Source organism: Nicotiana tabacum, chromosome 5, assembly GCF_000715075.1.
Source record: "Nicotiana tabacum cultivar K326 chromosome 5, ASM71507v2, whole genome shotgun sequence".
Classification (NCBI taxonomy): Eukaryota; Viridiplantae; Streptophyta; class Magnoliopsida; order Solanales; family Solanaceae; genus Nicotiana; species Nicotiana tabacum.
Genome location: NC_134084.1, coordinates 2,356,810 through 2,383,234, shown reverse-complemented (window position 1 = coordinate 2,383,234; position 26,425 = coordinate 2,356,810). Strand labels below are relative to the sequence as shown.

At 34.8% G+C, this 26,425-nt stretch overlaps 2 protein-coding genes across 2 annotated transcripts; both read right to left on the bottom strand.

Annotated features, from left to right (window-relative positions):
- Nucleotides 1-598: 598 nt before the first annotated feature.
- LOC107772014 (1-aminocyclopropane-1-carboxylate synthase) lies at nt 599-4,128 on the bottom strand. Its single transcript, XM_016591498.2, has 4 exons — nt 3,834-4,128; nt 3,172-3,303; nt 2,713-2,873; nt 599-2,022 (listed from the first exon to the last, which is right to left on the bottom strand). The coding sequence occupies exons 1-4, from the start codon at nt 3,999-4,001 to the stop codon at nt 1,023-1,025; spliced, it is 1,461 nt and encodes a 486-aa protein (XP_016446984.1). The 5' UTR covers nt 4,002-4,128; the 3' UTR covers nt 599-1,022.
- Nucleotides 4,129-15,720: 11,592 nt separating this feature from the next.
- On the bottom strand, nt 15,721-20,747 carry LOC107772013 (DET1- and DDB1-associated protein 1-like). Its single transcript, XM_016591497.2, has 4 exons — nt 20,588-20,747; nt 19,220-19,280; nt 16,680-16,741; nt 15,721-16,015 (listed from the first exon to the last, which is right to left on the bottom strand). The coding sequence occupies exons 1-4, from the start codon at nt 20,660-20,662 to the stop codon at nt 15,941-15,943; spliced, it is 273 nt and encodes a 90-aa protein (XP_016446983.1). The 5' UTR covers nt 20,663-20,747; the 3' UTR covers nt 15,721-15,940.
- Nucleotides 20,748-26,425: the final 5,678 nt, after the last annotated feature.

Genomic DNA, 26,425 nt, shown 5'->3' with positions numbered 1-26,425 from the left:
GATTAGGCAGGACATGACACAACTCCAGCTTACCGAGGACATGACCCTTGATAGGAGGGTGTGGAGGTTGGGAATTAGTGTAGAAGGTTAGTCTATAGGCGGGCATATCTCCTTTTCATGCCGGTTGCATTAGTATTAGTCTTGTATGTTTGTATCTGCTTGTCTGCAACTTTCTTGTACTATTTGTTGGTTCGTTTGCTTCGATTATTTTATCTCTGATTCACTTTATTACCTATCTCGCTGTTGTTCCAATTATTATTTCTGTTTCTTTTTATTTTTTCTATGAGTCCGGGTCCTTTCGAAAATATCCTCTTTACCTTCACAAGATATGAGTAAAGTCCGCGTACATTCTACCCTTACCAAATCCTACCTACTATATTGGATTACACTGAGTTTTTTGTTGTTATTGTTGTTGTAATACCTTTAAATAAATCAATCTCTACACATCTAACTGGTAGATTTTAGCATCCTCAAATATGATGCATGATATATAGAGTGTTAAGCAGAGATGAAATAATTTGACAAAGTCAAAATCTTCTACTGTATAACTATTTTTATTATACATGGGATGACGGATTAACAAAACAAAAAGTAGGCATCTGAGTAATTATTACTAAAAAATGATGGATATCCTCTGCATTTGCCTCTTGAAAACAGATTACAACTTGAGTCACCTTTATAATTACAAGAAGATATACAGAAAAACCAAGAACAAATTAAAAAATTCCACAATAAAGCCCATTTGATTGCTTTTTGCAGTCATAGTATAGGCAAAAACTCAAATAAAAGAAAAATTAAAGAATCTCTATGAACTTTTATTCTATGTTTTGTAATTAGACCTACCAATCACTACTACAACTATAGAACTCATCCTCCTCCAATTAGACGGATGTATCATGTACTCATTGAAATAGTCGACGTGTACACAAGCTGATCTGGACGCTTGTTTGTCGACGTGTACATAAGCTGATCTAGACGCTCAGTGAAATAATCGACGAGTACGCAAGCTGATCTGGACGCCATTAAGTCCTCGCCTGGACCATAGGAGAAGACATTGGAGAGTGAGGAGAATTCATGAAAGGAGAGTTCATGAAATCATCCAATCTTCTAAATGATAAACTAATTTCAAGTTTGCTCCTTCTACATTGTTTCTTGGTAGCAACTTCAATTAATCCCTTTCTTTGTAGCACAAAATGTCTAATTCTTCTCAATGCAACTCTCATAGTTTCATCATCCATATTAGCAAAACAAACTCTAAACCAACCAGGCTCAGAACAATGAAATGAAACACCAGGTGAAACATTGAGTTTAACTTCATTTATAATTATATGCCAAAGATCCAATTCAGCTTCAAATGTTGACTCTTTAAGTAATCTTCTCAAATCCATCCAAAAAAATAATCCACCATTACTCTTCAATGTACAAATTCCAACTTGTGCTAATCCCTTAGTGAACAAACCATGCCTTTGTGACAATCTCACTGAGCTCTTCGCGATGAAATTTTCAACGAAAATCTCATCCGATAGCATGGAAGCAATCAAGAATTGCGTTTGTGTTGAAACGAGTCCAAAACTTGACATTTTTCTAGCACAATTCACCACTACGTTGTTGTATGAGTAAATAATCCCGACTCTGAATCCAGGGAATCCCAAATCTTTCGACAGGCTATAAACAATATGTACCAAATTTTCATTGCATCCATTAACTTCCTGCATTACTTCGGATATACTGATGAAATCGGGCTGGCTAAAGACCGTTGCAGCGTAGATTTCGTCGCATACTAAGTGGATGTTTTTGTCATTGATGAAACTTAGTATGTCTTTTAATGTTTCCCTGTCCAAGACTGTGCCTAATGGATTTGATGGATTGTTTATAAGTAAGCCTTTTATTCTGATATTTGATTCTTGAGCTTTTTCATATGCAGATTCTAAGGCTTCTTTTGTGATCTTGAAATTGTTTGAACTCTCACAAACAACAGGAAATAGTTGCACTCCAGTTCTCCACCTCAAATCTCTATCAAATCTGCAATATAGATATGAAAATTACTACTAAATACTTCTGTAATCAAGTCTACTATTACTATTAAAGATAGCTGTTTTTGGGACAAATAAGAAATAATTCATAATGGTCCAAACTAGTACTCCTACTATTCCAATTTATGTGACATTTTTCGCTTTTCGAGATTCAAACTTCGTAATTTTGACCATGCATTTAGATAAAGAATTTTTCTGTTTTTCGAAATACAACAACAACAGCAAAAACCAATTAGTTTCTAACAAGTGGGGTCTGAGAAATTTAATTGGTACGCAGCCTTACCCCTATACTGAAAGGGCAGAGAGAGTGTTTCCGATTAACCCTCGGCTAAAGAAGTTTTTCGAAATACAATTTACATATATGAAAACTGCGTAAAAAATACTATAAGTCAAGATAATTAATAATTCTAAAAAAAGGCATATGAAAAAATTATTGTTAATGAGAACTGAAAATTAGACCTCAAAACAACTGAAATTAGACCTCAAAGGTAGAGAATCTTATGATCATGATTCTTAAAAGGAGAACTGTTGTAGCAAGTTATCTGTCTTATTTTTTAGATTACAAATTCTGCCTAATATGCACAATTGTATGTAATTATCTTTTAAGTGACCTGACATTATATAAAAAATTTAAGCTCCTTTAAAAATGATAAAAATTTTAAAAAAAATGACAACTTACCCTGGATAATACGGTGTAGGAACTAAAAATGCATCACCAGGATCAGCCAAACAAAATGCTAGAGTTTCATGAGCTCCAGTTGCCCCTCCACTCATAACAATGTGATCTGGATCAAATGTGACTTTGTCTCCTCTCACTTTTTCCATAAATCTTGAAACTGCCTGTAAATTCACAAAATTATTAGTAATAAGAAAAGAACAGTACTGAAGGGAGCCTTGGCGTAACTGATAAAATTACTGTCATGTGACCAGGAGGTAACATGTTCAAGCTGTAAAAACAACCTTTTGAAGAAATGCAGAGTAAGACTGCGTACAATATACTCTTATTCGGCCCTTCCCTGACCCCGCGCATAGCGGGAGCTTAGTGCATCAATGTAACGATATGGGCAGTAAAGATTCATATATATATAGTCAATCACAACTTTATTGCTTGGAATTGAGACGTAATTATTGTTGTTACCTTTCTAAATTCTGGCAAACCATGATAGTCTTGAAAAATAGCTATATCCTTGAAATCTTGAGCTCCTTCAGCTGTGCAAATGGAGGCTTTTGGGTTGTTGACTACCCATTCTTGAATTAAATCAAAACAAAGCTGCAAAAATATCATATGAAAACACAAATTGTTAATTTCAAGAAAAGGAAAGATCAAAGACGGATCCAAAATTTAAATTTAATGAGTTCAACTTTTGAGAATCTTAGCTTTGAACAAATATATTTTTAAAACTTTAGACTGAAATTTTATAGGGTTTTTATATACTTATGTTCCATGTTCCGTGTCTTAGTACTGGATTCAGTCGGACCCAGAAAAAGTTGATCCCGACCAAGCTATGTTGCTCGAAACTTCTAAAAATGTTGTCTTACCTGTATCAGATACTCAAAAATATATAGTTTTTCAAAGATCCAACACACACCCGGCGATACTTTTGAAGAGTCCGACTAACGTAATTAAGAAAAGGGAAACGAGCTATGTTGCTCGGACATTCCAAAAATATTGCCACACTTGTATCGGATCCTCTAAAATGTATAGCTTTTAGAGGATCTGACACACATTCGACCGTACTTTTGAAGAGTCCGAGCAACATATAAAGAGAGAGTAGCCATTGTTTGAACTGTTTCTCATACCTGATTTTCAGCCAAACCCATCTGAATAACACCATTAGGGTTTTTTATTAGATGAAAAGGATCATTTTCATAAGCTTTCCAACCATCAAAATATGCTGAGTTTTCACCATGTCCATCACTTGTTGCTATTTTTGAAAGAAGTTTATTATTGCCAGAAATAAATCCCATTTTCTTCTAAATCCTTAAGGAAAAAAAATCAAAGGTTATATCAAGAAAAAATGATTTTTTTTTTTGGGGGCTAATTTGGTAGAGTTTATTTGGAGAAATTAAAGAGACTTTGAAATGTTAGTTGGTAGAATGGACATGAAATGAGGACCTATTTATAATAGTATTTGTTTTGACTCCATTATTTTTTGTGGTAAAGAAATTTCCATGAAATAGAGGACATAGAATTTAAAAAGCAATTTCCTAATTTGGAAGTATATGGCTGCTTAATTAGTGCGTAATCAATATGGTAATAACGCATTAGTGATAAACTGAAAATGATCCCATTTTAATTAATTAATTTCCTTTCTAATCTTCCTACCTCACTACCAAACAAAATTCTCGGACAAAAAGAAAATTATTATATTACGTGACACTATTTTTTTTGGTCAGTCCAAAAAAGAATAACACTTTTCTATATTTAATAACAATTTAATTTTTTTTTATGTACCCTTAGTGAGATGATTTTCACTCATACAAATTTCTATAGTTTGTTTTAGACCATATATTTTAAAGGTTTTTTTTTCTTTCTTAAACTCTATGCCAGTGAAATACGTTCACATAAATTAGGAAGAGGAGCATGAATTTTCTAATATCATGTCAGCGAATATTATTGGGATCAATTGATCGTCTCCAAAATTTGCTCTATTAGCTCCTGCATGACGCCATATTATTTTCAATCCCAATAAATATGAGCATGGGATTCCAACAGAAATGGATAATATAAGAATATTCTGGTTAGTTAATTGATTGTATTTTCTTGATTAACTACGTCGTAGATTTTAGTCACAATCTTTATGGGATCGTGTGGTTTTTTTAATGAATTAAAAGACAAAAGTAGGAAATCGAACCTTATTTCCAACTATGGCATCTATAAAAATACAAAATAAAATTAAAAAATACATTCTCAAAAAGTTTCCAGTAATGTCACTATAAAACCCAAAAGAGATACGTAATGGAAATTGGATTTCAGTTATACTAACATTATTAAAAAAAATTATCCGTATAATTTAATTGGTTATAACATATTATTATTTTATTTTTCAAGCTATCTTATTAGACTTGTTATGACAAATTTATCTCTTGTTATAGGACAACTTGATAGCTACATTGTCAATGTACAAAATTTAAACTCATATCAAAATACTAATGGAGGAATAGGAAAACCGCACCAAACCGATTAAAAAATCCGACTAGGTTTGGTTTGACTTGGTTTAATATTGAGTAAAAATACCCGAACCAAACCGACATATAAATATATAAATTTTATTTATATTTTTAGAACTTTATAGTGAATTTTCTTTAGAAAATGTAGAAATATTTGGGATCCTCTCATGTATTAACCTTGAAAGCGTAAATTAACGAAAAATTATTGTTATACGACTAAGAAAATAACTATCACGTGTTACTAAAAAAATTCTCCCATTAAAATATTTTAATAAATCATATGTTTGTCAATTTTTTCCATATTTACTAAACATATATTCACTTATCAAAGCTTTATTTATAATTTTAACAAAATAAGATTGAAATAATATTCATGTAACAAAAAGAAACCCGAAAACCCGAAAAATCCGACAAAACCGAACCAATCCAAACCGATATAGTTGGTTTGGTTTGGTTTTGATAAAAATCGAACCAACCCGATCCATGTACACCCCTAATCAAAATACTAATGAGCGAAAAATATCTTCTTTTTTTAATATAATTGTGATGTACGAAACAACTGACGCACATCTCGATTAATTTCACGATTTCGCTTTATCTCTCAAACAATAAGCTAAAATAATTACGAATGACTAATTATGGGAATGGACAATGGAGTTAGTGGTAATTATCTTCCTAAACACATGGTATGTTTTTGCTTAGAACAAAGATTTGGAACTGAATTATTTGGAGCAAAACATTACACGTTGAAGGTATTACTCACAAATAGAAAGGAAATGTGTATAATTCATTTTTCATTTTACTTATTTGTGAACCCTTCGCCCCTTGGCAGGATGAAGCTTTGTACTATGCGTTCAACTGAATTTAATATTTTTGTATAAAACACAAATATATATATATATTAAAGCAATGATTTTAAAAATTAAACCGATCAAATTTAAATTCTAAATCTTCCTATATTTCAATTTGTACAAAATTATACATACTTAATTACTTTGACTAAGTCCAACTAGTTCACAGTCATCTTCCACAGGAATTTTGGAGAACATGGAATACAGTCTGGGCACGATTTAATTAATTGGTTTTTTTCTAAATTATCAAATAGTCAATAAATACAACGTTGCCCAAAACTACCAGAGTCCAAATTATGTTACGAAAAAAAATGTTTGGTCAATATTCTCATAAATAATTAACATGAGAAAAAAATCGATTATTGACCAAACTCTTAATTTATTTATTCTACTTTGGTTAAAAGCAAGAGGAATTTTTGCATAATACGCAAGTGAGGAAAAACGGAAAACATGTGATTAATAAGCTATTAAGGCTTTGGTTCGTTCATTGTAGATGAATTGAATTTGTAACAAAAAAACAAATTAATAATTATAAGAGGAGAAAATGGTCAAACATGTGGATGGCTTTTCTTTATGATAATTTTCTGTAGTCAAGTTAAATTGCTTGGCTCCCACTTTTTAATATATAAAATTTGACCGCCGGGGTGTGGTGGAATGGTTGGAATATATCTTCACCTTTAAATAAATATTTCGCATTCCAACCTTAAAAATGAAAAATATCTTGATAAGAAATACTTTACTTTTAGTGGAATTATGTATTTGGCGCAAATCCAACTAGTAACACCGATAAGGTTTTCTTGCTGCGGGGGAGCTTTTGAGCAATAGTAAAATTATTTTCGTGTGACCTATGAGTCATGTGATTGAACCGTGGATCCGCTCTGATGTATTAGGGTAGGCTATTTATATCATGTCTTCTTAGGGTGCAGGCTTCAGAGGCAGATCCAAGATTTTAAGTTTAGGGATTCCTATAGAAATCTCAAGTTAATATACAATAATATCTAGATTAATAGATTGGGTTCAAACTAAATGTTCTTATACATTTAATGATTTTTTCAATACAAATACAGAATTTAGACAAAAGTTACTGAGTTCACGGGAACCCATAACTAATGCACTGGATCCGTCCCTAGTAGACTTTCTCCGAATCATACATAAACGCAAGATATTTCGTGCACTGAAGTGCCTCTAATAAAATTTTCTTGTAAGGTCAATATAGATCTAGGAAAGCTGCCCTACTTTGAGCTGAAAGTTGACAATCAACATTTGTAAAATCTTAGTCAGAAATTTAACTATTTTGGACAATGTTGGACTTCTTTTAGCATTGTCTTTAAATAATTCTAGGCCTATTCTTTGGTCAATTCCCCACATGACATATTGCTTTCAAGAGTTGGATCTCCATTTCCAGAACCATTCTTGGTCAATCCTTCTTATGACATTTCACAATTTACATACTGCTTTCAAGAATTGAGTCTACATTTCCAGCCATTCTTCTCCAAAAACTTGCATATTAAGGAGTTATTTGGTTCACATGTTAGTTATTAAAAAAGACAGCCCGATGCACAAAGTAATCCGTATTTACGCAGGATTCGAAGAAGGTCCGCACCTCAAGAGATGTGATATAGATATTTAAACAAAAAATAGTTTTTGTGATCAAAGCAAGTATTAAAATAAATCGAATTTCTAATAACCAATTTTACTTCACTTTTCCGAATATGAAAGAATAAGAAATAATAGAAACTAAATATTCAATGAGTAAAGAAAAGAAAATCTTATTGATAATTATAGCTTCTTTCCAAGAGTTGAGAGTAAGAATCTTCAATCAAATAGAGAAATAAAAGACGGATAGTATATATGATGTTTAGCTTAAAGTATATATATTTCTATGTATATCGCCTCATATTTTACTTTTGTTTCGTGAATTTGGGATGTTAAATGCTATGATTTATATTAATTTGAAGTGTTTTTACTTGTAGGAATGATTCGGGAGCAATTGGGGGCGAAACGCGCAAGATTTGAGCTAAAACGAACAAAAACGGAAAAAGAGGCCATTTGGGCGCCACAGGCAGCGCCTGGCGCCACCTGTGGCGCTTAAAATAGTGTGTGCAATTTGGGCAGCGCCCTGGTGGGCGCCTGACGCTACCCAGGGCGCCGGTGACGTGATTTTGTCCAATTTCACCTGGGACAAGGTTATTTCGGCCCTAGACCTACCCAACACGTATAAAAGCAAGACTAAACATATATTTGGAGAAAAAAGACGCCACTTTGGAGATATCTAACACACTTTGAAGGGGAATTCACGTGGAGGAACACGCACCACGCTTGGAGAAGGCTTCTAACTAGTTTTTCTTCTCTTCTCTTCTTTTAATCTCATAGTTTATTAGTTCTAGAGTTTTGGGTGCTACATGAACGTTGTAGTTTGAAGCTTGAATTGTTCTTATTATTTTATCATATTGGCTTATTTATTCAATCTTGCGTTTAGTTATTTAATTTCTTGATCATCAATTGAATACTATCTACAAATCTAGGATTGAACTCTGGAAAGGGAATTCTAGATTGCATATAAGATTGAGTAGAGCAAGATCTTAACTCAGAGGGGGAGCGGACATGCGGTTAGGATAGGAATATACCTAATCGCCTTGTTTGGTTACTATACAGAAATTATTAATGCGTTCTTGTTAATCCTAATTCCACAGGAATATAGGCATTAGGTTAGCTTGAATAGGCGAGTTGTACTTCGGGAGAAGGCTACGAGTTATATTATGAAATCTGCCACACCAAGGAGACAAAATGACATTACCCACTTGAAGGCCAAGAGTGCAAGATGCGATACCTATTGCTTGGTTCATTTATTTTTATACTACCGCCCCAGGAATGTGATAGAAAAATTGATGCAAAATTGGGGGCGCAATTTATATCCTCAAAGTTGAAGGAAAAGTGGTGAAAGTGATAGCGTCGTGCCACGACGTTAAATCAAGCGCTTGTTGGGAGGCAACCCAGCTTGTATTTTAATTTTTTTAATTTTTAATTTTTTATATAGTGTCAAGTTTCGTGTTGTTTTTGTTTTGCAGAGTAGGGGAAGTCTGAGTACCCGAAGTTGAATCTAAGGAGCATGTTTGAGCTTAAGTGTGAGGTCGTCCCGACCCTTAAGATTGAGGATCATGTCCGAGCTAGGCCCGAGAGGGTCTCAGGGAGTATTTCTCACCTTTGTTGTATTATTTTTCTCTATGATCATGCATCGAGGACTATGCATAAAATAAGTGTGGGGTGGAAAAACTACTTTCTGAAGTGTAATTGTATAAAACTATTTTTTTTTTTTAGTTTTTCTTTTAGAACTCGTAGTAGAAATAGTCTAGGTAAAAAAACGAAAATTGACAAAAAATTTAGAAAAAGTTCAGACTTTTCCCGACGATGGATCTTTTGGACAATTTTCTTGAGGGATAAAGTCCGATTAAAAATACCAAAAAGATTTTTTTTAGGATAGTTAGGTAGTATCCTTCGGTTTTTCTTTAGGCACTAGTTTTTTTCCAAGAGTGTAGCTCGAACCGGGTACTTTAATTTTTTTTTAGGAGTAGTTTAGGAAGAAACTGAGTCGCTCCGAGATCCTCATTGACATGGGTGATGCTGGTACATTAGGCTATGACATACATTCTGTTTTCCCGTGTATTTGGTTTGAATTGTGAAGCCTAAGTAAAGTAAATAGCCTATTTTGTGACGCATTTTCTCATTTGTTTGACTCGTATGCCTCATAGTATAATATTGTTTAAATTTCTCAATTATGTGTGCTTGCTTGACTTGAGAGTTGAACAGAACCGTCTTGATTGAGTCATGTGCAACGTGTGTGTGAGGATTTGTGCTTTTTTGTGCTATCCTGTATAGTCTAGAACTTGCCCCATGTGTTAATTGAAGCGAAATTGTAAGTTGTGCTAATCTAGGAGATGACGTAGGCATTTTCTTGTTTGATCATGAATGTGCTTGTTACAAAAAAATAAAATTTTCTGTTGCTAGCTCCTTTGAGCCTATAGACCTTTCTTTTGGAACCCACATTACAAGCCATGCTCCTATTTTGTTCTTAATTTGATATTGATTGAACCTTTACCTCCTAAGGCACTTAGTCACTAAAATAAATAAGGTTAGAGATTGGGGAGTAACTTTTGAGTGGAACCATGGAAGGGCCCGTTGGTGCACTAAAGTTGAAATCAAAAGTCACTAACCGATGAACTTTAATGTATGGAGTGTATGAAGAAAAGAAAAAAAAGAAAGGAAAAGAAGAATTGCAAGAAAAGAGGAAAAAAATGATAGCTCAAATAATGTAGAAAAACACACACCTCCAATTCTTATTGATTTGTGCTAGTGGAAATATAGAAGTGCTTAATTGAAAAGAGGGCTATGTTGCATATGGTTTGGGGCAAGTGAATTGGTTGAGAAGAATATGTGCTTGAATTGTGAATGTAGTGTATTAAAGTGCTTAGGAGGGATAGTCACTATTTCTAATTGTACCATACCTATCCCTTAGCCTACATTACAACCTTAAAGTCCTAATTGATCCTAGATTTGGCTAGCTTAAATTAGTAGAGATATACACTACGGGCAAGCTTATGGTACGACCACGGGATGCATATGAACTCTTTATGAGAGTGAGCGAATTGTTCAATTGTGCGATGTCCTTAATCTATATTCAAAAGTATATTTGAATGTGTGGACTGCTATATTCACTCTTTTGTTTGTTGGTAAGGGCACATGATCTCATGAATGATTGGTAATGTTGTAAACTTTCGTGTTGGGTAAGTGCATGAATTGAGGGTGCTTAGTGGTTGCAAGTCGACTTTTGAGGTTGGGTGGTGACAAATAGGTTGTTGAAATTGATTGAATTGAAGGGTTATATTTGGGCATGCTTAAACAGGAAGAATGTGAAATTTTGTGTGTTCATGCTTGTGTGTCGGTATTGATCATAGTCAAGGGTATAGTGTGTGGGGAAAAGTTAAAGTGCTCCTCTATAATTGATATTTGTACGTAGTTGGAGGTTTATTAGATAGTCCCATTGCTCGAGGACGAGCAAGAGTCTAAGTATGGGGTGTTGATGTTTAGCTTAAAGTATATATATTTTTATGTATATCGCCTCATATTTACTTTTGTTTGGTGAATTTGGGATGTTAAATGCTATGATTTATATTAATTTGAAGTGCTTTTACTTGTAGGAATGATTCGGGAGCAACTGGGGGCAAAACGCGCAAGATTTGAGCTAAAACGAACAAAACCGAAAAAAGGTCATTTGGGCACCACAGGCAGCACCTGGCGCCACCTGTGGCGCTGAAAACAGTGTGTGCATTTTGGGCAGCGCCCTGGTGGGCGCCTGGCGCTACCCAGGGCGCCGGTGACGTGATTTTGTCCAATTTCGCCCGGGACAAGGTTATTCCGGCCCTAGACTTACCCAACACATATAAAAGCAAAACTAAACATATTTTTGGAGAAAAAAGACGCCACTTTGGAGATATCTAACACACTTTGAAAGAGAATTCACGTGGAGGAACACACACCACGCTTGGAGAAGGCTTCTAACTAGTTTTTCTTCTCTTCTCTTCTTTTAATCTCATAGTTTATTAGCTCTAGAGTTTTGGGTGCTACATGAACGTCGTAGTTTGAAGCTTGAATTGTTCTTATTATTTTATCATATTGGCTTATTTATTCAATCTTGCGTTTAATTATTTGATTGCTTGATCACCAACTAAATACTATCTACGAATCTAGGATTGAACTCGGAGAGGAAATTCTAGATTACATATAAGATTGAGTAGAGCAAGATCTTATCTCTGAGGGGGAGCGGATTTGCGGTTAGTATAGGAATATACCCAATCGCCTTGCTTGGTTACTATACATGAATTATTAATGTGTTCTTGTTAATCTTAATTCCATAGCAATATAGGCGTTAGGTTAGCTTGAATAGGCATGTTGTACTTCAGGAGAAGGCTACGAGCAATATTAACTCTGTCAACCAATAAACCAGATAAATTAATTAGACGATTTAAGTGAAAAACTCAACGGGATTGTTAGCTAACCCATAACTCTAGAATATTCACTCACATTGACTTCGTCTCTATAATTTGCCAACTTGTTTTCTTTAATCTCTTAATTTGTTATTCTAGATTAATTTTAGTTAAATATTCATACGTTAGGATTCGCTTGAATAGATTAATTGTCTTAGTTTAATTTAGTTGATAGTAATCACAAGTCCCTGTGGGTGCGATATCTGGACTTATAATCCTATATTACTTGTCGACCACGTATACTTGCATGTGCGTTTGGGAGCAACAATATATTTATGAATTCTTTGATGATCGTACAATGTATGGTAAGGGGAGTTTATATAAGGGTACAATATGTAATTGCTTTCCCCCACTTAATTCTTGCTCGTTACTAATATTATTTACATTAATAATTGCCTGTTACTTGAATTATTCGTAACGGTTATGGTAATAATAGACAATCACGTATAATCAGGGATTATACTGATTCATTTTCCTTATTCGCAACTATTAATTAATCTTCCTCTTTTGCAGTCTTCAATCATGCATCCCATGCCTATCTCTTTTTTTGTCACTTGTCAGATACGATATCTTTATAAATAATCCCGTAGGTGTTTTACCCACACCTCATCATTCTTCTTTATTGCTCCAATTCAAATGCCCATGTCAATTTATCATTAATCCACGTGTCATATCTATTTTTTCACCAATACAATAGATAACTTACCCTGATGTAAGCATTCGTGGTTGCTTTCACGGTTTGAACCCCGTGACCGATAGGTCATACGAAGACAACTTTACGGTTGCTCCAAGGCTCCTCCTATCTCATGTTAATTATCCGGGGCATTAAATAAAAATTATTTATGCGGCGAATAATAAAGAAGGGATTGTTGGAGACTTCTGACTATGAAAAATGCTTAGAGCATGTGTGCGTGGAAAAGGAAATGTAGGTTAATTAACTAATATCATTAGCAATCAGCTAACAGTCAATGTGAAACAGATGAGAAGTGTTAATTATGTCTCTTATCAATCATCATCAAACGAATTGACTTGGTCTTTATTTGAAGTTGATCAAATTTTTAATATATTAAAATATTATGCCTAAGTTGGAAGCAACCTCCACTTCCACTTCCAACCGAGAGGTTGTGAGTTCGAGTCTCCCCAAGAGCAAGGTGGGAAGTTCTTGGAGGGAAGGATGTCGGGGAACTATTTTGGAAACAGTCTCTCTACCCTAGGGTAGGGGTAAGGTCTACGTACACACTACCCTCCCTGACCCCACTAAGTGGGATTATACTGGGTTGTTATTGTTGTTGTTGTTGGAAATAAACTAAACTCTCCGACCAACTTATGAAGGTAGAGAAGTTATTTCCGAAAAACCTCTGACTTAAAAAACAATAAACTTTCAATACTTTTATTTTCAAGTTACTAATATATACGTTCTTGTTCCACATTATTCTATTCCGCATAAAATAATGCATAGATTCCCACATAATTTAATGTGAGTATTGCTTAATATTGCAGCTGAATGATGCATTAGTTGAGAACTTATTACGCAGCCAACCAAATATTGCATTAGTTATGCAGGGATTACTTTTTCTAATCTTATAAGTAAACATTGTATTATAATTTTATTATGAGATTGTTTTATCAAATCCATCCAACCAAATGACCCACTAATGATTCTAAGTATCTGGGCTGATCTACATAATATAATGTCCAAGACAAGGCAAAGAACAAGATCATATGGTAACAAAAAAAGAACCTTTAACTTGGATCAATTAAGAAGAAAGTTTAGAGCTTAATTACCATATGTAACTATAGTTTGCCTAATTATCATTCGTGACTATTGTTCAATTGTTATGAGCTTGTATCATTTGTATTCATTTGCTTTAAATGGTTGTATCAACCCATACAATACACTAAAATAGTAATACGTACAGTTACTTACTGTATCACTATATGTGCCTTCAATTCGCTCTGAATGACTATATCAACGCATACAATAAACTGAAATATAGTGATCTATATGTATCATTGTAGGTGACTCCATATACTGTATACATTGTATTTACTGTTGGGATTTTGCTACAAAATACAAAGAGTAACTACAAATTATAATTATTTCAAAGTGTATTTATACGAAAAATACAATGTATACCTAATCGCCTTGCTTGGTTACTATACAGAAATTATTAATGCGTTCTTGTTAATCCTAATTCCACAGAAATATAGGCATTAGGTTAGCTTGAATAGGCGAGTTGTACTTCGGGAGAAGGCTACGAGTTATATTATGAAATCTGCCACACCAAGGAGACTACCCACTTGAAGGCCAAGAGTGCAAGATGTGATACCTATTGCTTGGTTCATTTATTTTTATACCACCACCCCAGGAATGTGATAGAAAAATTGATGCAAAATTGGGGGCGCAATTTATATCCTCAAAGTTGAAGGAAAAGTGGTGAAAGTGATAGCGTCGTGCCACGACGTTAAATCAAGCGCTTGTTGGGAGGCAACCCAGCTTGTATTTTAATTTTTTTTATTTTTTATTTTTTATATAGTGTCAAGTTTCGTGTTGTTTTTGTTTTGCAGAGTAGGGGAAGTCTGAGTACCCGAAGTTGAATCTAAGGAGCATGTTTGAGCTTAAAGGTGTGAGGTCGTCCCGACCCTTAAGATTGAGGATCATGTCCGAGCTAGGCCCGAGAGGGTCTCAGGGAGTATTTCTCACCTTTGTTGTATTATTTACTGTATCATTGTAGGTGACTCCATATACTGTATACATTGTATTTACTGTTGGGATTTTGCTACAAAATACAAAGAGTACCTACAAATTGTAATTATTTCAAAGTGTATTTATACGGAAAATACAATGTATAAATTAGTTACATCATGTAATTTTTCCATCAATTAAAGGTGGAGTTTAAATTTTTGTTCAAATCTAAGGCTACTTTTTTCCTCTTGGCTGGCAGTTTTAGCTGTTCAAACATGAAGACTTCTGACTATGAAAAATGCTAGAGCATGTGTGTATGGAAAGGGAAAGGTAGCTTAATTAACTAATATCATAAGCAATTAGCTAATAGCCAATGGGAAACAGATGAGAAGTGTTAATTGTGTCTCTTATCATCAAATAAATTGACTTAGTCTTTATTTGAAGTTGATCAAAATTCAAATCTTCAATATTAAATATATTATGCCTAAGTTGGAAATAAATTAAACTCCCCACAGCTAACTTACACATCGAAAATCTAAAATGTTAATCGTATAGCGTAGAAGTAAGGATTTTTGGCAAGCAATAAGACTTAAATAATACAATTTAAGTGTAGCATCTTCTTTCTCATTTCGAGGAAAAGATGCAGGAAGAAAAGGAAACAACAGAGTGATCCAAATCAGACCTAAATGCCAATGATATGAAGAGTTCCATTCAAAACCGAACATTAAAGGCGTTATGACGATATACAAGAGAAATACTGTTGTGGAGGAAAAGATCTGTTTATGATATAGTTCAAGAAAGAATCGCCTCATTTCCTTCATTCTTATTTATTCACTTCAAGACTGGTTCTGAACGCCGAGTAATTCCACATCTAAGACTACCAAAAATCCATATGCTACCTTTTCAATGGTCATGCAAGAAGTCTCATCCAACAACACTTTCAATAATGTACATTTCTCCATTGATATATGCAATTAGCACACAAGCTCTTCTCAATTTTACAACAACATGCATCTCTGCCCAATATTTACAGAAATATGAAGAAAGGCGAAGACATCAACCTATTTAGAAGTCATCTCTCAAAACCAAGTTGTGTACAATCTGGCTTGAAACTGCCACACTTCGCGTCCCCAGGAGTAGCACAAAAAGAGAAGCATCTCAGGTGGATGCCTTAAGATGCTTAGATCCATGCTCTGGTGTCAGATTTTCAGCTGCAGCACGTTTCAGTCTCAACTGCAATACCAAGAACATTCAGAACCATGAAGGAATAGAACACATTTCACAAACAGAAAGAGGTAAGAAAATACCCCTCTACCATATGATATATCTTAATTTTCTCCTGCATTTTACTTTCAGACCTTGTCTTCTTTTCATTAATGTGGTGCTTATGCTTTCCTGAGCCAAGGGTATATTGGAAACAACCTCTCTATCCTCATAAGATAGGGGTAAGGTTTGCGTACACACTACCCTCCCCAGACCCCACTATGTGGGATTACACTGTGTTTGTTGTTGTTGTTGTATTAGACTTTCAGATCATTTATAAACTTGCCATTAACAAATCGTCCCCTATTTGTCCTTGACCTTAAGGAACTCTATCTGAAGTATAAGGGTAATATGAAGGCATTAGTCAAAAGTAGAGGAGTAAATATAAACCTTTTCCTGGAGTATTTTGACACATGGTATTCACCCAATCCACGTTGGAGCTCCGTTAAATTCAAGGGCAAGTACGAGACGTTATGCTAGTGGCAAGGGTGTGAATGGCCTAAAAGGTATTGGAGGGTAAAATTAAGATATTCCGTATAGTAAAGAGGTAAATTTTGGATATTTTTCTTTCCACAAATTGCCAAATATCCATCACAGAAATAAGAATGAATGTCAAAATGAAAAGAATACTAACCTTCTCTTCAGCACGCTGCTCTAAGTGTCTCAGAAGTATATTTTTCGCTTCTGAACTAATAACTGGCAATTCAAATGCAGGCCAATAAGATATGTTCAGTTAGAAGCAAGATACGTTGAGTCAAAATTGGACGAATTTAGTGCAAAAGCTTTACGCTCATATAATTCATATCTAGTATGCTTTCCCTTAATGATGACGCACGAGAAAGTAAATTGCCAATAAACTTGCATATTCCTATAGGTTTGATAATTATTAGTATCAAGCATTAGCTGATGAACATGTGCATCCTTATACAGATTTCTGCCTATAATATCACCATACATTAGATGGCTATTGGCAGTTATGATATATGCACCAAATGTTGCAACCTAAGAGAAATTTGAATTGGAAACAACCTCTCTGCCTTCTCTACCTTTTCAGGGTAGGGGTAAGGCTACGTACATCCTAGGGGTGGTAAATGGGCAGGTTGGGCTGAATTTGAGCGGGTCAAGATGGACTGAGTCAATAAACGGATCATTGCCCAACCAAGCCCAAAGTGTGTTTGGGCTAATATGGGCTGAGTCAAGATAGTTTAAACAATAGGTCAACCCAACCCACCCAACTTGACCCATATTCTAGAACCATGTTCATCTTGCATTAAAAAAAGTCTTACCTTTTATACACCTAATGTATGTTCCTTACTTTTTTAGCTTCTTCATAATTTATTCATTCCATACACTGACAATGAATTGCTATATATCTAATTTTAAATTTTTAGCTAAGAAACACATGGATTAATCTTATACTCAACTATTCATAAGCTTTTATAACTTTCTAAAACTATATAAATATTTAAAAGTGTATAAGAAAGAAGAAAAAAAGTAAAGAAAATAGCAGTTGAAAAGAAAAAGACAATGTTTCAGAAAATCTCTTGAAGAGAATTTTTGTGCAAGATAAAGGTTTGGCTAGTTGAAGTTTTTTTTGTTGTTGTTGGGATTGTCCCATAAACAATTCATGTAGAAAAGAGCCTTTCGGCCACACAAATTTTTTAGAAAACTTTGTTGATTAAATCTTTTAGAGAAAAACAACACAGACAATTTTTTGTACAAACTTTGATTTATATCTATTTATGTAGTTATTATTTGTTCTTTACAATGTAACACAAGAAGCCCTACTCCCCAATTAAGACGTACTCCCTCCTTTCCAAAAAAAAAAAAAAATACTTTTAGTATTTTGAGAATCAAAATATATTTTCTTAAATAGTAAATTAGTATTTAAAACTTGTAAGTTGAAAAATATTTTTTATGTTATTTCTAAATAATTAAATTTCACCACAACTCAGTTACAAAATTATTCATATTTACATTAAAAATTAAATACTCTTGATAGGAACGTGTGGAGGTCGAGCATTAGAGTTGTAGGCTAGGGGGTAGTTCATAGTTTTTCCCTCTTTGTACCGGGTAGTCTGATAGAGTTTTGCCTATGTTTGGTAGCGGTCTATGTGTTCACACTATTTTGTTGTTTTGCATAGGATTGTATTACTGCAATCCCTTTCACTTATTTGGTGTATTTTAAGTTATTATTATTACTTCTCTTGCTTCTTTTGTTGTTACAAATCTCTTCTTGCGTTTCTTTTCTGATATTATTATCTCTTCTGTTGAGCCAAGGGTCTCCCGGAAACAGCCTCTCTACCCTTCCGGGGTAGGGGTAAGGTCTGCGTACATCCTACCCTCCCTAGACCCCACTAGTGGGATTTTACTGGGATGTTGTTGTTGTTGTTGTACATTAACGTTTAAATACCTTGATTCTCATTCTTAAACTTACATACAGAAACTAATGATGGGGCAACTAAGTAAATTTCCAGACAAGCCTTCAGTTGGGTTGAGATTCCTTTGTTTTGGGTGCGTTTCATGAATTGTATTTGGGCTACTTAATGGGTTAGAAAGGACTATAAAAAATGATGAGTTAACTTGGGCTCAACCCAAACAGACCCATGAACTAAAATGTTTGTAGTCCAACCCATTAATCTCTGGGCAGGTTAGATGGGTTTGGGCTCAAATTGTCACCCCTAAGTACATCCCACTCTCTCCAGACCCCACTTGTGGGAATACGATCTTATATATAGTACTTGTTAAAGCTATTGAAAAGTAACTTTTCTTAGTGCACTTGTAAGTACCCTTAGTCGAGTACAGAGATGCGGTAATGGGGTAAGATAACAAGATGAACATCGTATCAACCTCCCCAAACATCAAGATGCAGGTTCATAAGCCTGTCGACATCTAGACATGCAGTACTCTTGAAAATGTAGAAATTAGAATACGTAATCAAAAGATATCTTACAAACCACAGGCTTTCTGGAATAAGATATTCCAAGGTTACAACAACTTCTATAGTAAACAAACTGAAGTTCAAATTCCTCACGAAACGACTGGCTTAACACTAGAGAGCAGGCAGGTTACATGACCAAGACATAAGATTGACCAATTGCAGCAGGCAACTAATACGTAAATGTAAACTATAAGAACGTCTAGGAAACAAAAAGAATCATTTTCTTGATTTACCTTGATTTGGTGGTGGAAGAGTCCTATCATGAGTAGGACGATAAGTCACGGGCGTCATTCGCTAGAAACAGAAAGAACATAGAATTAGAGAAATGGCAGCTTGGGTCAAAAAGAAATGCATTAAAGCATAGCAAACAATTGGTGGTCAACATAACGGGGCATGAAGATGAGGTCATCAATTGCTTCATGAGGCTGGAAAGCCAAAGGATCAATTGTCAAATCATATTCAAGAAAAAGATAGCATCAGTTTTATGAAGATGTTCTTATGGACTAACAAGGGCTAAAAGGGCTTTTTCCGCTTCTCTTAGAAGTACAACATTTCCTATTAAACGCTATAGCAATAAGTATTGTATAGCTTTTCTAGAAAGTGTTAGAATCTTATGGTTTTCATTTCTAATGCCTCTCTTGCATATTTATCAGCCAGAGATCGAAGTAAAAATAAATAACTGAAATACAGTAACAGAAGTGTTGCTTACTAATAATCAATGCCGTAATAGATCAAAATCTAATATATAGTTATTATTTTCAACTGTTATTCAATACCATTGTATAGATCATGCTCGATTCTAGTCGTTGTTTGACTTTTCTGATTAATCATTATCAAAATTGCAGCTTAAGGTTGATGTGTGATCTCTATGGGCACTGAATATTTGTTTATGCCGTCTATCGGATAGAAATTAATGCACTAAATATAGAATAAACTCAACAACAACAACAACCAAAAAAAAAAAACCAATATTATCTCATAGGTGGAGTCTGGGAGGGTAGTGTGTAACGCAGATACTGTCTCTGATCGATGCTCGAGCCCATTTCATTACAACAACAACAACAACAACAAACCTAGTGTAATCCCACAAGTGGGTCCGGGCCGAATCCATTTCATTACAAATACTAATTAATTGATCTTTTAAGACAAATTAGTGTTTCTTTAAAAGGGGTTCGCAACAAATGAAAAATTTCTCAAAATACACATTCTTTCCATAAGATAAACTCAACACACACCAAATTGTCCCAAGAACTCTTCTTTTTTTTTTTGTGCATAAAACAAACAGAGCAAAAACAGGTCGAAACAATAATCAGCTAAAAATGAAAAATTCACAAAGAAAGGAAAAAAAGGGGTTAGTACAAATCACGATTTAGCTTTTCAAATGCACATGAAATCATAAGATAACATCAACAAACACATCAAAATTGTCCCAAGAACTCATTTTTTGTGCATAATACAACTAGAGCAAAACTGGGTCAAGCAATAATGAGCTTAAAATGGAAAATTCACAACAACAAAAAAAAGTGGGAAAAAGGGTTAGTAATATCAAGATTGAATTTTTATTTACAAGAAATTGAAAAAGAAAAAAAAAAGGTGCTTACAGAAGGGGTGGAAGGATCAGAAGGGCGAAGCTGGCTGAAATTGTGAGGGTCAAAAGAAGGCCAATCGCCTAGCATTGACCCTATTGGATTATTAACGGGAAGAATCGAGAGAATAATGCCACTGTTTTTTAGACAGTAGAGGTAATAGAAACTGCAAAATATGGTGGGTTGGGCAAAATACTATAGGGGTGGCATGTGGCAGGTCCGGGCCCTGAACGGGCCAAGTGGGCCGGCTAAACGGTCCGATCCCGGGCCGATCCCTAAATAAACGGGCCTATCGATTCCGGGCTAAACCATTTTTAAGGGAATCGGCCCGGGATCGGGCCCACGAATTCATGGTCCTTGGCTAAAGGGGCTAGGCCCGCAGACTAAGTGGGCCCAATGGCTAAATATTGATTTTTTAAAAAAAAATAAATAAATAGAAATTAGAGACAAAAAGATGTTAAAAAAAATATCTAAGGCGATACCTTATAAATTTATTATAGAATTGTGACCTATAGTTTTTAATCCAAATATAAATACAAAAATATTGTAAAGAGATATGAAAAGCAATGCCTTATAATTTTACTATAGCATTAAAAAACATGGCAATATCTTTCTTAGTCTTCCTTTTCCCTATGGAATGAGCACAACAATGTGTTAATACCACCATTGATAAGAAAAAGAAACTAATCAAGATGTGCCAAAATACAAGTTACATAATACATACTAATTTTTATTCATACAAAATTACGTGGTATCTCTTACAAACTTCATAAATCATTGTCGAGCGAAGCAGCATCCTCCGCAAGTTCAGCTAGCATTTCTTCGTAAGCTTCGTCTTCCTCTGGTTGTGATTTAGTAAGTTCAAAATTTCTGCTTTCCGAACGGATCCAATCTATGAAAAGTACTGATTTTTTCAAGCTCTCCCTCATAGACGCTCTATAATCACTGATTTGAAGTCTTGCTTGACTGAAAGCGCTCTCCGATGCCACTGTTGAAGCTTAAATAGTTAAAATGTCACGGGTCATCCTTGAAAGAACCGGAAAGTATTTTTCTTTGTCCTTCCACCATTGCAAAATATTAAAGGAGCGGTTAGGATTCACTTCCTCAATTCTCTGCGACAAATAAACTTTAAGCTTATTTAGTTGTGAAAAATCATTACTACTAGAACCTTGAGAACCCCTAAACCCCGCCCAAGCACTAAGTGCTCTTACTCCGCAGTTTTTTTAGATGATTGAGAATCAAAAGAAGAAGAAGTTGGAACATCTGGTCTAGTATGATTTAATGCAACTTGATAAACATTATAAATAGTTTGAGCATTTATTCTAATTGAGGCTATTGCTTCCGGAAGTTGAGGCAACTCATCATCTTCACGTGCTAAACCATTATAAACAGTTTCATACCAAAATTGAGGATCTCCTAATTTCATACACGGATTTAACAAAGCAGCAACACCATAAATAGGGGAAATAGGGAAAAAAGTATTTTTTAAACTTTTTTCTCATAGAATCAATATCAAGTTTATAAATTTCCCTACCATTTGAAAAAATAGCAAAACAATTTGCAAGTTCTGCAATATAAACTAAATAGTTAGAAATAGTAGGATAATATACCCAGAAAATTCATTTGTAGCATGTGAAATTTTTCTAAAAAATCAACAAGCATTTTAATATTAGCCCAATTCTCATTCGTAAAGTGCTCATCATCATCACTTACATGTGCATTAAACGTCAAGTTTATGGGGTTTTTATATTCATATGCAACAACCAAACTTTCATACATGTAATTTCATCTAGTTGGACAAAATTTAGGAACCTTTCTTTCTCTTAGGCTACATCCATCGCATCTTTTAAAATATTCTCTAAGTTTACTTCTACAGTTTGAATAAAAAAGCCATTTAAGAGCCATTTTAACCTTTCCAATTTGAATATTTAAAATTCTCATAACATCACCCACAATTAAATGACAAATATAACAACTACATCTAACATGAAAAATGTTACTAAATGTAGGATTTAGCGTAGTGGTAAGCAAGTCTATAGCATTTGTGTTATTAGTAGCATTATCTATTAAAACTGACATTATTTTATCACTAATGCAAAAATATCTGCAAATATTCGTAATTGTGCTAGCAATAAACTGCCATGTGTAACGTGAATTAATTATTCTATAAGCAATTATGCGCTTTTGCATTATCCAATCCTCATCAATCCAATGACTGATAACAGTAAGGTAATCACAGTCGTTGTCACTTCTACCAATATCAACTGTAATAGCAACACGACAATTTATATGAGTAAATAAATAGCGCAAATATTGTTCATATCCATGCTTATATTTATAAATATCGCTCCTTACGATTGTGCGAGGAAAATCTTTATAAGTAGGATTAAATGTTTTTCTAATATAATGCACAAACAAAGAGTCAGAAGGAAACTATAGGATAAGCACATAACAGTTACCATTTTTGCCAATTCTTCCCGAACTTTTTTTGGATCATAATATAAAATACCACTGATAACAATGTTAATTTTCGGTTAAAATTGATTTGAACTGTTACTAGGGTCAGCCTGACTAGGACTAGGTACACTTTTCCCCCTAGGCCAAAGCTTTCAAACGTTTATATCTAACTCTATCTTTATGATATTTTTTTTATGTGTCTAGTCAAAGCCCCCCCCCCCCCCCTCCGCGATCCAAAATATTTAAAAGCTAACTCCATACCATAAATTTTACACTTAACCTTATTTTGTCGAATTAGTTGAGTAAAAAATGGCCAAACATGAGATGTTTCCTTGCGTTTGGTAGGTTGTCTAGAAAAAATAAGGGCAGTAACAGGAGTATTAGATGTGTCATCATTTGGATTAGCAGGGTTATCACTAGTTGGGTTAACATCAGGAGCAGGACTAGTGGGTGTATCATTATCCGGTTGAGTTTCATCAAGATCAATTTCCTCATCATCATTTTCATCAATAATATTATAATTATTAGAATAAAGAGCATTCATTATTTCATGGCTAATTATTCATGGGCTGCAATATTATGGCAAAATTGACTATCAGTAAATTGTAATAAACTACTATCGCTATCAAGAATAGCAGGTGTAGGATGGATATGTGGTTTGGTTCGGGGAGCCGGGGGCAGGGGAGGAGGAACAACATGACCACTAGATTCGTTACTCTTGGATTTTCTCTTATTCTTATTTTTACCAAAAAGATTTTTTAAGGAAGCCATCTTAATTAATCAAGTAAAAGCAAATAAACAAAACAAACAAAACTATAATATTAAGACTTAAGAGTTGGAACGAATTTACCGCATTGACGAACAACTTGTTGAAAATTGTTTAAAATTGATTATCGTTGAAGATTTCAATTCACCAACTTCACAATTTTTTCACAAATTGTAACAACCTCAATATTTTTTTACTATTTTTTGGAATAAAGTAAGCAATAGTAGCAAGTATAGAAGAAAATTAGAGAGAGATTGTGATAGATTGATATTGATTTTGTAAGAAAAATGAAAGAATGAGGGAGTATTTATAGTTGAAAATAGGGAAAAAGTCTAATTATAAAAAGTCTAATTTGGATTCCGACCCCGATATCAAAAAGTCCACTTCAAGTCCAAATATCCAAAAATTCATCTTTCGCCATTTCAAGCCAAATTCTTCTACAGACCTCCAAATAATTTTTCGGACACGCTCCCAAGTCCATAATCACCATACGGAGCTATTGACATTATCAAAATTCCATTCCGGAGTTGTTTACTCAAAAGTCAACTCTCTAGTCAACTCTTTCTATTTAAGCTTCTAAATAAGAATTGTTCTTTTAATTTAATTCCCTGGGGTTAAATAGATATTTTCTAAATAGCCAATGACTGTTTTTTAAAATAGCCAAACGACTAATTTTTTTAGAAAAAAATTACTGTTGGGCTCATTTGGCCGGCCAAGGGACCGGTCCGGTCCCGGTCCCTTGGCGGGCCAAATAGTTCTGATCCTAACGGTTCAAAGCCAAGAATTGGCCCACGAGACCTGCCCAGGCCCACCTCTGGCGGTCCTACCGGTCCCGGCCCACTTAGCCCATTTGGCCCACGGCCACCCTTAGGCAAAATATTGATGTTGGCAAAGTATAACTATGACATATAATTATATTATGTGTACTCCTTTTTTGGCCTTTTAAATAACATTATTTGTCTTGTTAAGCTCAAATTGACAAAATACATAAACAGATATTTACACTTGACCTTAACTGTCAGTTGGACATTATGGTCAAGTAGACACTTTAACTTGATATAAGTGTGTCTCGAAGAAACCAGGTCCAACAGTGCACTCTAATCGTGGAAAACGTGTCAAATGAACAAATTAGATGACAAAAATACATAAATAGATATTCAAACTTGACCTCAACTATCAGTTGGATACTAAAACTTGCTCGATGATCAAGCATGGTCCATATGACCATACATAGTATTTTATGACCCCGAAACACCAAGAAATAATATTAATCATGGTTAGTATTGTGCGTTCATATATAGTCATGGTCGCCCGGATCCATGCAGAAGGGGTGAGCTATAGCACACGAAAATCTTAAAATTGGACGAATTTCAATTCTATGGCCCTAAAATGCCAAAAACGAGTAATGGACATGGCGATGTGGTGGCTATTGTTCCTTAGGTCATTTTTGATGGGCCGATAAAATTTGAGGTGATCCGGGTCCGGTCACCTGGGCTCATGCAGAAGGCGTGTTATAGCACACAAAAATCTGAAAATCGTGCGGAATTCTAATTTTATTGCCAAAAATTAAGTAACGGTCATGGCGAGGCGGTGACTATTGTTCCTTAGGTCGTTTTTGATAGGCCAAAAAATTTTTAGGCGATCCGGGTCTGGTCGCCAGAGGCCATGCAGAAGGCGTGCGCTATAGCACACGAAAATTTAGAAATAGGGCGGAATTCAAATTTTATGGCCCTAAAACACCGAAAAATATGTAACAGTCATGTTGAATCGGTGAATATTGTTTCTTAGGTTGTTTTTAATAGGCTGACAAATTTTTAGATCCGGATCCGGTCGCCTGACCTCATGCAGAAAGTATGGGCTATAGCACACAAAAATCTAAGAATTAGGCGGAATTCCAGCTTTATGGCCCTAAAATACCAAAAAATAAGTAAATGTCATGGTGAAGCGGTGACTATTGTTCCCTAAGTCATTTTTTATAGGACGACAAATTTTTAGGCTATTCGGGACCGGTCGCCCGAGCGCATGTAAAAGGTGTGGGCCATAGCACACGAAAATCTGGAAATCAGGCGGAATATCAGTTTTATGGCCCTAAAATACCAAATGGTGAGGCGGTGACTATTATTCCTTAGGTCTTTTTTGATGGACCGAAAATAATTTAGGCGATCCGGGTCTAGTCACCCAGGCCCATGTAGAAGTGGTGGGATATAGCATACAAAAATCTGGGAATCGTGCTAAATTCCTCTTTTATGGCCCTAAAACACCAAAAAATGAAGAACGGTTATGGAGAAGTAATGACTATTATTCATTAGGTCGTTTCTAATGGGTCCATCAAATTTTAGGCAATTCGGGCTGGTCGCTCAAATTCAAGAAGATGGTGTGACAAAAAAGTGCCACTGTTACTAAAAGATAAGTTTTATAGAGCAGTGGTTAGGCCTACTATGTTGTATGGGACCGATTGTTGGCCGGTTAAAAATTCACACATCCAGAAGATGAAAGTAGCAGAGATGAGGATGCTGAGGTGGATGTGCGGGCATATAAGGATGGACAAGCTTAGGAATGAAGATATTCGAGAGAAGGTGGGTGTGGCCCCCATGGAGGACAAGATGCGGGAAGCAAGACTCAGATGGTTC